Genomic DNA, 12,634 nt, shown 5'->3' with positions numbered 1-12,634 from the left:
GGCGGGCGGCCACGAGGCAAAGCGATGCAGCACAGGAGGAGAGGAGAGGAGAGGAGATGGAGAGGAGAGAGCTCAGAGACGCAAATATGACTGACAAAGCGTGAGTCTGGAGGTTTGGAGAGACACAAATCAGACACGAAGCTCGACTCAAGCACAAAATTTACATGAAAGTTGAGCAGAAATTGTACAACGAAACAAACAGACGAATGTAAAGGAAGTCTCTATTCACCAAAGCATCTGACAGTGGTAATTTGGTAGATTTGACAGATGGAGTGATTAATGGGAGGATTGGATGACTTTCTGTTATGTTCTTTGTTCTCAGGCTGGTAAGAAGGTACCAGGTCAAAAGGGTGGAGTTATATAGACTCCTGGGTGTGTCCATATTTTTTTGTTCACCACTATTTCATTTTGGTTGCTGTGATTATTTTGAATATATTTTGTGCACATTATTATGAGTTGAATTTCATTGAATAAATCATTTTTGTGTTATTTTTTGTGTGTATTTTTTTGGCAGCGTGTCAGACAAAGTCAACAAAACCCAACCTCGAACTCTCAGCGACATTTTGTTTGTTTTCCTGTAGTCGCTACATTAGGTGTTAGTTTCTCGCGTTTATGCTTATTAGTTATCTTTTGGGTCATTTCCAGTTTTGTTTTATTTTATTAGATAGCTGTCTCTTGTGCCTTGCTTACAATTCTTTTAGTTTCTACTCCACAATAATACCATCTCTTCTCTGCTCAATCAGACTACAATGGTAAATGAGGTGTGCAGAAAAATCACTGCAAATTTAGGATTTATAAAAACCAGGAAGTCAGAAAACAAGCAGGTAACATCACTGCAGAACCATCACGCCCTGGTCACCACCTGTTCCAACTCCTCCTCCATTGTCCGCACTTGTGCTGGTTCCCTCAGCACTTCCCTAATCACGCTCTGTGTATAAATAGTCCTGTCTTCCCTTGTCTCAGTGTCTTGTGCCTCTCTCTGTGATTGAGTCACTCTGTGATCTCCTGTGTTTGTCTGTTTATTGCTTTGTTTTTTCTGTGTTCTCTATTTTGTGCTGTGTTTACGGCCTCATATATGATTTTTTTGTTTTTGTTGTTAAGTTTGCCTCCAGCGTCCTTCATTTGGACCATAACTTTTGCACTCCAGTTTGGGACAAAATGCTAATTTACACAGCAGCTAAAAGTGGCAGAAACCGCATGTCAGTGTCTGTCAGTATTGTTCCACTACAATGTTAGAAAATCATGGGTCTAATTGTCTGTTTTGGATATGCTGCACTTTGTCCTGCAGGAGTTTACTGGAGGATAGCAAACTAGACACGTGGGTGTGTGTTTGCACGTCTGGGCACGCAAATCACATATTTGCCTGTAATTGATTGGCTCCACTGAATAGCGTTGTCAGCCGGGGTTCTTTCTTTCCATTTCCACATACACTGTCACTCATCCATACTGACATGCTGACAAATAATTTCTTATAGTTAGTTAGTTGTGTTTTTATAACTAAATTATCTCCTGTTTCTTGCCACAGTATTCATGCCAGGATGTCAGAAATGCCTTTAAGGCAAAGCTTCAGCTCCAGTGGCTCTGAAATGGTCACGATGGTGCAGAGACGTCTCACAGTTTATGTAACTTTCTGAAAGAGGTTCGATATTTGTGCCTCAATAATCTTTACATACCTATAATTTGTCAGCTGAACATGTGACTGGATTTTATTTGGAACAATCTGAGTCTGTTTCAAGAGACTGTCTGTCAGTGCTGGTCATTTATCAGATGAATCATTGTCCATTGAGTGAAACTTTAATTCTATTTTCTTGTTTGTACATCATCTTGTTTACCTATGAGGTTCCATTTGGGCCAGAATCACAAACATGCTCACACATGTGCTGTCTGTTGACTGTGTGACAAAATGTTTGTGTTCTCATGAAAGTTGTCCTCTCCTCTTGCAGTTGACATCTGACCTACTGGTGGCCACATGCACCTCAGTCAACTGTCATTTCGATGTTTTTTGCACTTTGTTTGGAGCGAATCTGTTATAGGTCTGTTAATTATCAGTTCACTATTGCTCAAAACTTCCCTTTCACCCAGGATTATTGAGTAACTCATCTGACAGACTGCTGCATTACACAACAATACTAAATAGGTTCATTTTCAATGTGCTATGAAGATACTAACTCAATAAATTTAAGCAATGTCCCCCCCACTGTCACCGGAAGAAGCATAAACTCAGTTACTTAGAAAACAGATTATTTTCAAATTCAATCTTTCAAATAGCTCAAATATGATCAAGCACACAAATTGTTTCTGTGCAGTTTAGCACACAATTTGCCTGCACCCTAAAGAGGCTGGAGAAGAACATCAAGCTTGAAAAACTAGAAATATAAAGGTTGGGCTCCATGTGACGTCCATGTGATTCATTTTACATTGTTTTACTCAGACATTTGATCTGTGCAGGATTTGTTGCTGATGTTGATATTTTGGTGATTTATGTACTATAAAATACAACATATTGAATGATAATAGGTTATTGAAAGACTGTGTGAGAGTACTGGACAGTTTAAACAAGTGCAGGCTAAACTGAGTAGTTAGAACTGGTGCAGGGCAGCCTGTGTGAGTAGCATTATTGTTAGATGACAATTTTGGAAAACCTGCAGGATGACGTCTGGTGTCAGAATAGTTTTAACAAAGCTGAAGTAAAAGCCAAAAAGTGTCACATGATTTGTCACATGTTCGGTGAACACAGAGGGTGCCCAGGGGAAGAAAATTTTAGGACAAATTGAACGTCATGGAGTATATTTACGTCATGGTCAGTCAGCTGCGTGAAGGTGCGAGAGCCCAGGCCTTTATCCCAGCGTCCCACACACAGCTGGGGCCCTAAAAGGTAAATGAAAAACATTTTTTTACCACTATATCTTGGGTATATCAGCTGAGATTAGTGGTCACTCTCAAATTCCGCTAACTATGGCAAAGACAGTATAAAATGGGATGCCAAATGACAAACAAACAGGAATGTCTTTTTGAAAATTGCCTTTTTTTGTTCAGTAAATTCAAAATGAAAACATTAAAGGTCATTTTAAATTCACTAAGTGACTCAGTAAGATGAGATGCAAGCTAATCCAGAAAAGCTGTCTCAGCAGTTCATAGTCATAGTGGATTTATGACCTGAAACTCTGGCTGGATCTGAATGAAGAACCCAAAGGACCGCACAACAAGATGCAAGTATCCTGGAAATATTTCTGCTTTGCCTGCATATCTTTTTGATAAGGAAAAAATATTTATTCCCATCCTAAAAGTGGACACATCCCTAAAGAATGCTTTCACCAAGCTTTACTTTCACATTAATCATTGTTTTGAGACTCATCCCAGAGAGTGATACAGACATACAGAGAGAAGAGGTGCTGAGCAGAGTGTAGCTAATTGTAAAATTTGTTGGCAACTAACTGAAGCAGGGGATCTCAGACAAATGGCTGTGAAGCTTTTCCATGCCTGAATCACATGCAAGGCTGTTTTTTAACTGTGTACTTTTTGTTTGGACTCAGAGGACAAAATACAGGTAGTGCAGAATTATTAGGCAAATGAGTATTTTGTCCACATCATCCTCTTCATGCATGTTGTCTTACTCCAAGCTGTATAGGCCCGAAAGCCTACTACCAATTAAGCATATTAGGTGATGTGCATCTCTGTAATGAGAAGGGGTGTGGTCTAATGACATCAACACCCTATATCAGGTGTGCATAATTATTAGGCAACGTCCTTTCCTTTGGCAAATTGGGTCAAAAGAAGGACCTGACAGGCTCAGAAAAGTCAAAAATGGTGAGATATCTTGCAGAGGGATGCAGCAGTCTCAAAATTGCAAAGCTTCTGAAGCGTGATCATCGAACAATCAAGCGTTTCATTCAAAATAGTCAACAGGGTCGCAAGAAGCGTGTGGAAAAACCAAGGCGCAAAATAACTGCCCATGAACAGAGAAAAGTCAAGCGTGCAGCTGCCAAGATGCCACTTGCCACCAGTTTGGCCATATTTCAGAGCTGCAACATCACTGGAGTGCCCAAAAGCACAAGGTGTGCAATACTCAGAGACATGGCCAAGGTAAGAAAGGCTGAAAGACGACCACCACTGAACAAGACACACAAGCTGAAACGTCAAGACTGGGCCAAGAAATATCTCAAGACTGGTTTTTCTAAGGTTTTATGGACTGATGAAATGAGAGTGAGTCTTGATGGGCCAGATGGATGGGCCCGTGGCTGGATTGGTAAAGGGCAGAGAGCTCCAGTCCGACTCAGACGCCAGCAAGGTGGAGGTGGAGTACTGGTTTGGGCTGGTATCATCAAAGATGAGCTTGTGGGGCCTTTTCGGGTTGAGGATGGAGTCAAGCTCAACTCCCAGTCCTACTGCCAGTTTCTGGAAGACACCTTCTTCAAGCAGTGGTACAGGAAGAAGTCTGCATCCTTCAAGAAAAACATGATTTTCATGCAGGACAATGCTCCATCACACGCATCCAAGTACTCCACAGCGTGGCTGGCAAGAAAGGGTATAAAAGAAGAAAAACTAATGACATGGCCTCCTTGTTCACCTGATCTGAACCCCATTGAGAACCTGTGGTCCATCATCAAATGTGAGATTTACAAGGAGGGAAAACAGTACACCTCTCTGAACAGTGTCTGGGAGGCTGTGGTTGCTGCTGCACGCAATGTTGATGGTGAACAGATCAAAACACTGACAGAATCCATGGATGGCAGGCTTTTGAGTGTCCTTGCAAAGAAAGGTGGCTATATTGGTCGCTGATTTGTTTTTGTTTTGTTTTTGAATGTCAGAAATGTATATTTGTGAATGTGGAGATGTTATATTGGTTTCACTGGTAAAAATAAATAATTGAAATGGGTATATATTTGTTTTTTGTTAAGTTGCCTAATAATTATGCACAGTAATAGTCACCTGCACACACAGATATCCCCCTAAAATAGCTAAAACTAAAAACAAACTAAAAACTACTTCCAAAAACATTCAGCTTTGATATTAATGACTTTTTTGGGTTCATTGAAAACATGGTTGTTGTTCAATGATAAAATTATTCCTCAAAAATACAACTTGCCTAATAATTCTGCACTTCCTGTACTTGTGTTGACACTGTAAACTTGTGTGGTTCTCCTTTTCACCTCCCTCACCTGAATCAATCAGACAATCAATACAGAGTCTGACCCATAAGCAGAATCAAGGGTGCAATCAATCAGAACTTATCAGGGTCCACCCCAGTGCAGGAGTTGGTCACCCATGATGTTTTGGGGAAGTGAATGGGGTAAAGTACAGACTGAGGGGAAAAATATACATGCTTCAAGTAAAATATAGCATGCTATTGGCTGCACTGGACTGTGATAAAAATCATGTTTAAGTGTCTACTTTCTCATCACAACTGTTAGCAAGTATTGTGATTATTAGTAAACATAAAAACAGCCATTTTCAAAAAGTCTAACTGTGGTTAGATGGGAAGGAGCTCACAGTCTTTATTTTGTTGATCATTCCCCTGCTCCTCCTCCTCCTGCTGCTCTGTTTTAGTGGATTTTGAGTGTTGGGTCCAGTGCAAAGGCCAGTGATAGGATAAACCAAGTCCACCTATTTACGAGTGGTTTAATTATTTACCCAGAACCTTCTACTGACCCTGCTGAAGAAAAACTGAGAAATGCTGCAGAATTAGTCAAAGTAAAGCAAAGGAATCAAACACTAGATTATATTTGTAGTCAATTTGTAGAAACGTTTATAAAGTCAGACAGAACAACTCCTGATCAAGTTATATGTTCAACTTAATGCTTTGGAAATTGCTGTCCAATATGCATCTGTTGCTTGAAGCATAGACGCTGTTTCACTACAAATAAGATATGTTGAGGTTCAGCTTGGAGGAAGCAGTGAAGAGTGCCCAGTAGCTCTGAAAGTTATAACAACTTTTTTTTCTTAATTTAAAAATATAATATCTCTATCCTGCCTCCTTTATCTGGATTTCCGATATCCAGTAAATCTATAGGTTGCTGTTCTGTTTGGAAACAAGAAAACACTTGTGTAATAACCATATGATCATTTATATTTTTGTTTCTTATCAAGAGAACGACCCCACATAATAGCATATGTCAATACTCATACACATTAGATAATAAGCCCAAGTTGTTTGTTGGAGTGTGTTGTGTTCATATGAGTGGATGGGTGGGTGGGTGGGTTGGTAGGTGTGTGGCTGTTTGTTTCCCTGCCCCACTTCTTCCTCTGAGAGAGCAGATTGGCTCTCTGAGAGGAAACTCCTCTTTACAGACTGAATACTTGCAGTTACAAAATCAACTAACCTACAAACTCACCTCAACTGGTTCTAAGCTGACAAGTGTAGGACTTCATTTTTCCACATAGTTCAAGAGTCAAGTGTGTTGATTTAGACCAGAAATGAGTCACCAAAACCAGTTGTGGTGGATCCAAACTGTAAAAGCTGTAGTAGACCTCTGAGTCTTTACAGGACAGTCTTGGCCAGACATAACTTAAGTATAAATTACACTAAACAGTATTGAATAACTTGTGTCACTAGGATGTTTAATAGTTCTACCCACACACGTTTATTACTAATGCAATGAAAGGTTTCCCAAAATGGTTTTTAATCTCCACATATAGTTTTTCCAACATTAAAAGGCCCTTATAAAATTATGATATGAGAGGCTTAAAGTTTAAAGTTTAAAACGTTAAAAAAAAGTTTAAAAGCTTCCACTATCTCTAGCATGAGAACAGGAAGCTACAAAAACTAGGCTATAATAAATAAATGTGTAGAACAGTACATTCTCATTACTACATGCATTGCTATTTGGTGTGTCGTCATGCACAAGATGCCAACCCTTAAGTGTGACGCACAACACTTCGTGGCCAGCAGGTCAAAGACCTGTTTGTTTTAAATCTTCACCTTGTCACACACTCCGGTTCAGTCTAACTGTCTCGCATAAGTGACCTCACCGGACGCAAGCTTCTCAGTATCGGGTCATCAGCCATGATGCAGCGGGCATTGTTCAGCCGGGGCGCCCTGCTCGCCCAGCAGACATCAGCGGCCCTCGAAGGTCCGCTGGCCGCGAGGAGCGCGCCAGTGCTGCTGCGCCAGGACCGCTCCATGTCCTCCGTCACTATACCGCCGCCGGCATGCATGCTGCGACCACTGGAGGTGCCTCTTCGTTACCTGTTCGGACCGGGACCGTCGAACGTTCCTCCACGCATCTTAGCTGCAGGGTCCAGACCAATAATTGGTCACCTGCACCCAGAAATGTATGAGGTAAGTGCTTTTTGTTTGAGTTAATTTATACTGGAAATTCAAATTATTTTTATCTGGGAAATAGGAACGGCTTCCTAATGTGGTGAATCTGGACTAGCTCTGTAAGTTTGTGACCAGTGGATATTTTTGTTTTCCATCTTTGCTTTGGCAAGGCCTAATCATCATTTTTACCACTAAAATTGCTTTATTAGATTGAAATTTTTGATTTTAAGTTGTTTTTGGCACACAAATAACTCAGACCAAAAATTCTTCTCTGTCTTTTTTTCATGTTAAAATTTATTTTTAAAAACAACAACAACAAAAGACCAAATGTATCCTTAGGACATAAGCTTGTGCGTAATTACGCACAGCCCACCTGAGCGTCAACAGTGACCATTCCTGACAAATTAAACTTGAAATTATTTCCAATTTTCACTTCGTGTCACAGATCATGAATGACATCAAGAAAGGAATCCAGTATGCCTTTCAGACAGAGAACAACATGACTATAGCTATGAGCGGCTCCGGGCACGCGGCTATGGAGTGTGCGGTATTCAACACGGTGGAGCCCGGAGAGAGCGTGCTCATAGCCATCAACGGGATCTGGGGAGAGCGCGTTGCAGAAATTGCAGAGAGGATGGGTAAGCGTTTACGCACAGGTTTACGCACACTTAATAAGTACACTACATTGATACCGATTGTTTAACTATTAGCCAATTTATGTATTTATTCAGTAGCTTACAGAGAATATGTTTTTATCTGTAGGTGCCAATGTACAAAGAATGGTAAAAACGCCTGGAGGATATTTCACCAATACGGAAATTGAGCAGGTATTTAAAGATATTGTTGAAGGAGAAATTATTACTATAAAATAAAATAAAAATATCCGCCCGAGCCCATGATGCTAAAGGTGAGATTTTTAATCCTTACATATTGTTCAAGTCTTTTCTTTCTGCCCTAACTTTGATGAATATACCTAAAGCGAGTATTGTAAAATGTCAGTGTTGGTCAAATAAAGGAAAACGTTGGTTTTAGGGAATCTTGAAATTGTGAAACTGTACTTGCCAAGTGTGTGTGTTTCATGTCTGTGTGCACAAAGACACAAAAAATACACGTCTGTCTGTATTTTTGTATGGGCCAGTGGTGACAGAGTTAAAGGTTGACCATGACACTGTCCTCTGACACTGTCACCAGAATTGTCCTGCTGGTCTGTGAAGGATCGTGGAGGGGATCTCAAAACAGTGAAGTAGTAAAAACAAGCTTTGCAGTATTCAGTGATATTTTGTGCACAATTGGAAAAAAAAACCTAGAGTGGTCAGAGGGTGAATTTAGACATGGTGCCTTGACACAAGATTTAAAATAGGGTGGTTAGCACTGTTGCCCCACAGAAAAAAGATTCCTGGTTTAAATCCTGGCTGGGGTGCATGTTGCATGGTCTCCTGGGTATTCTGGGATCCTCCTGCAGTCCAAAGACATCAATGTTAGGTTAACTGGTGACTCTACACTGGCCATAAGTATATGAGGTATTTGTTATAATGAATAGTTAAAGTGTAACTTTCAGTTCAAAGCACTTTGAGTGGACAGTAAGACAAACTCTAAATAATGGAAAATATGTTACATTTACACCTGCAAGCATGCCACCCATGATTATTAAAATCTATTTATTCTGCCCTAAGTGAGATTAGAACAGAGACCAAGACCAAAATAGGCCTGAAGGGCGTCATAAGATAATAAAGGCACCTGAGCTGCCATTTCAGAGAGTGTGTGAACACATGTGCAGGTCCCACGCACTCCTGTCACTGCTGTGAACAAACAGACTAGTTTGCAATAAGCACATTTTGTGTTCAAAGTTTTAATTAATGTTAAATGAATATTGTTAATATTCATTGTTATGGTATTATATAATATATGGTAGTGATTGAGATTTTTTAATCATATAGCAGTGATGAGTGTTGTAATGGTTATAAAGAGTTGTATAAGAAATCCTAGCATTTCAGGATGTTCTTACCATAGTCACTTTCAATAAAATATATTCAAATCATTATGGCTGTTAGTGTCTTCATGCCTTAGAGAAATGGTATTATGTGATAGTAGATGTTTTTTTCTACAAAAAAGGGTGCTATAAAACTTCTGAAACATTAACTAAGGTTTAATCATCTATTTATGTCAGACAGGCTATCGATACATCCTAAATAGAGCTGTACTTTAAAATTTTGTATATTATGAGGGAAAGCCTGGCGTGGCTGAAACAAATCTGTGAAGGCATGAAATTTGAACAGTATGTAAGGGTTAAGTTGGGTAAATCACTAAGATTCACTTACACCATGCACACATGATTAAATTTGTCTTCACATCTCGCCGTAGGCCATAAAAAAGCACAAGCCTGTCCTGTTTTTCCTCACACACGGGGAGTCCTCTGCTGGTCTGTGTCACCCAGTTGATGGCATTGGAGACATCTGCAGAAAGTGAGCCTCCCACCACATCAGTCTAAAACAGCGCATAACAGATTATAGTGTCATATTTCTCACTCCTCATTGTTACATCTCGCGCAGACATGACTGCCTTTTCCTGGTCGACACAGTCGCTTCACTCGGTGCGGCACCAATCTTTATGGACAAGCAAAGTAAGGCGGTGATGAAAGATCAACTTCCTCTCCTACCATCAGATGCGCCTGTGTGGGATTTAATCCGTCTTTTATTGTGTTTCCAGATATCGATATCCTCTACTCTGGTTCTCAAAAGGCTCTGAATGCACCTCCTGGTACAGCACCCATCTCTTTTAATGACAGAGCATGGTAAGGAGGGAGACGGTGGAGTGGTTATGCATGCATCTTATCCTAAATTGTTACAAATATTTAAAATAAAAAACACACAAAAAAGCAAAAAGTAGTTCAGGCAATGCTATCTCCTCTGCACAGCCACAAGATGTTTAACAGGAAAACAAAACCAGTCTCCTACCTCTTTGATATGACACATCTGTCCAACTACTGGGGCTGCGATGGCAAACCAGCAAGGGTGTAAGTCCACAGCAGATAACTGATTACAAGCTGATTGTTGGTAGTTCCAAATACCCTCTAAACTTTAGTTTAAAGTTAAATGTTGCAGGAAAACTCCTAGAATGAGAAAAAAAAATTCAAAAATATTATTCAAGCTACTAAACCTTGAATTGTAAAAGTGTCATTGTGTCATGTGGCTTTTAGATACCACCACACCGGTCCAGTGTCTGGATTCTTCGCCCTGAGAGAGAGTCTGGCCATTCTTGCTGAGAGGGTAAAGGGATATTTCCCAACTTCTTCAGTCACATTTCTGAACAAAAAATCTGTAATTTCTAGATACTGTTATTCTTTGTATACAACACAGATTTCCAAAAAGGTTTCGGAAACTATGCAAAGTACAAATAAAAACAGAATGCAATGATTTACAGTATCATAAAGCCATTTTTCATTCACAGCAGAACACAGAAAACATATCAAGTGTTTAAACTGACAAAATGGACCATTTTATGAAAAGAGGGTAATTTTTTAATTTGATGGCAGCAACATGTCTCAACAAAATTGGGATAGGGTACTGTTTATCACTGTGTAGCATCCCTTCTTTTAAAAGCCGCCTATAAGCGTCTGACAACTAAAGAGACCAAGAGGAAGGCTGCCCCATTTTTGTCTAATATCATATTCTAGCTCCTCGACCGTCCTGGCTCTTCTTTGTCATGTCTTTTGTTTCATGATGTTTAGTCACAAGTCTGGACTGCAGGGCTCTGCTAATATGAAGCCATGGAAACATATGTTGCTCTCTAAGATGCTCTTTTTATACCCAATCATGTTACTGATCTGTTGCCAATTAATGCACAGTGCCCCAGCTTTTTGAGAACTGAGGATGTGAGTTGTCTTTTGAAATTATCTAACTGAAAAGTATGTTATACAGTCAGTATTTTAGTGAGTGAACTGCCTTCTCTTTTATGTTTGTGCTAACTAATGGAGTAAATTATGTGAGGCAAAATGTGCATGCTTCCTTTGGTAGTTACATGATCTTTTAGACTCCAGGCATCTGAGTGATCCCAGTCAAACAAAATAAATGTTATAATCGTTGTCTGTTTAGTAACCTCTGAGTTGGTATTACTGACAGGAACACTATCAATGATCAAGTCCCTACCCTTTTAGGTATTTATTTCTAAACACAATAAATCTTTGTCTCCCTCTAGGGGCTGGAGGAGTCCTGGAAGAAGCACAAGGAGGTAGCAGCCTACCTGTACAGAGGACTGGAGGATCTGGGCCTCAAGCTATTCGTCCCCGAAAGAGTGAGACAGAAATGCAAGAAAATAGCATCGTGGTGCCATGAAAACATAGATACACAGAGAGAATAAAGGGGATATTTACATGAAACAAAATAATAGAGACAAACAAAACAACACTGTACAACTTAGCTTTATATTTGTGTTGCTTTTAAACTCACTGGAGCGGTTTTCCTTGTGTTGCGACGAAAGCCATTTTTTATATGTGTCCTGCAGGATTTGAGGCTTCCCTCCGTCACCACCATTGCTATCCCTGAAGGCTACGACTGGAGGGAGATGCTGACATATATCATGAAACATCACCACATGGAGATGACAGGAGGACTGGGCCCCTCCATTGGCATGGTGAGTTAATTTTACAGTCATTATTGGTGGTAACTAATTCTGATGTGTAGTAGTAGTTTCAGGGCGTTCTAGCTTTTCAGCTTCCTGTCCTGTTGTCCTTTTCTCTTAAATTAACATGCATATCTTGTCTTGAATCAAACTAATCCAGACAAACAAAGATATAATGTTTAAGGACCATTTCCAGGTACTGTGTGACAGGTTTAATTACAATGGCTTTTTAACAACAGCAAAGTCATCACTTTGGTGTCTGAGCAGCTTTCTGAATCATCCTGCTGAATTGCTGCAGAGTATACTCATGTAATGTGCTTTCCATCTCTCATTTAATTAGGTGATGAGGATTGGATTGATGGGATACAACTGTGAGAAGACTAATGCTGACATGGCACTGCACGCCCTGGCAGATGCTCTGAAAAACTGCAAAAAAAGCAAGCCTTAAGAGCCTATATTCCTAAACCACTGACTATGTACTAATTCATTAGGGAATTTAAAGAAAAGAACACTCAGTGTCCGTATGAAGGACAGTTGGAACTGTGCATACATTTTGGGAATGCTTTTATGACTACAGGGATTTTAGAAAAACACAGTTTTTTCTTGTATAAGTAGGCTAATGATGAAATAAATAAACAGATATTATTGGGCCCATGGTGAGTGCACTGAAAATGTCAATAAAGTGAGCTTTATTTTATCAAACACCTGTTCTGCATGGTATGCTCTGGAGAGAAGAGGAATGACAGCTGGACTGGT

At 39.9% G+C, this 12,634-nt stretch overlaps 1 protein-coding gene across 1 annotated transcript; it reads left to right on the top strand.

Annotated features, from left to right (window-relative positions):
* The first annotated feature begins 6,921 nt into the window (after nt 1-6,921).
* Nucleotides 6,922-12,530, top strand: agxtb (alanine--glyoxylate and serine--pyruvate aminotransferase b). Its single transcript, XM_085253213.1, has 11 exons — nt 6,922-7,279; nt 7,707-7,899; nt 8,024-8,088; nt 9,623-9,723; nt 9,811-9,881; nt 9,968-10,052; nt 10,176-10,274; nt 10,458-10,527; nt 11,456-11,551; nt 11,762-11,890; nt 12,219-12,530. Exons 1-11 carry the CDS (start codon nt 7,004-7,006, stop codon nt 12,324-12,326), a joined length of 1,293 nt encoding a protein of 430 aa, XP_085109339.1. The 5' UTR covers nt 6,922-7,003; the 3' UTR covers nt 12,327-12,530.
* Nucleotides 12,531-12,634: the final 104 nt, after the last annotated feature.

This window comes from Mchenga conophoros, linkage group LG18 (genome assembly GCF_057382185.1).
Source record: "Mchenga conophoros isolate Kocher_MC1m ecotype Shallow Benthic linkage group LG18, M_conophoros_male_GT1.1, whole genome shotgun sequence".
NCBI classification, from domain to species: Eukaryota; Metazoa; Chordata; class Actinopteri; order Cichliformes; family Cichlidae; genus Mchenga; species Mchenga conophoros.
This window is presented reverse-complemented; position numbering and strand designations above follow the sequence as displayed.

Coding starts and splice junctions, on each gene's coding strand:
- agxtb (XM_085253213.1), top strand. CDS start 7,004: ATGATGCAGCGGGCATTGTTCAGCCGGGGCGCCCTGCTCGCCCAGCAG. Junction 7,900..8,023: donor AGAAATTGCAGAGAGGATGG/GTAAGCGTTTAC, acceptor TTTTATCTGTAG/GTGCCAATGTACAAAGAATG. Junction 8,089..9,622: donor CCAATACGGAAATTGAGCAG/GTATTTAAAGAT, acceptor ATCTCGCCGTAG/GCCATAAAAAAGCACAAGCC.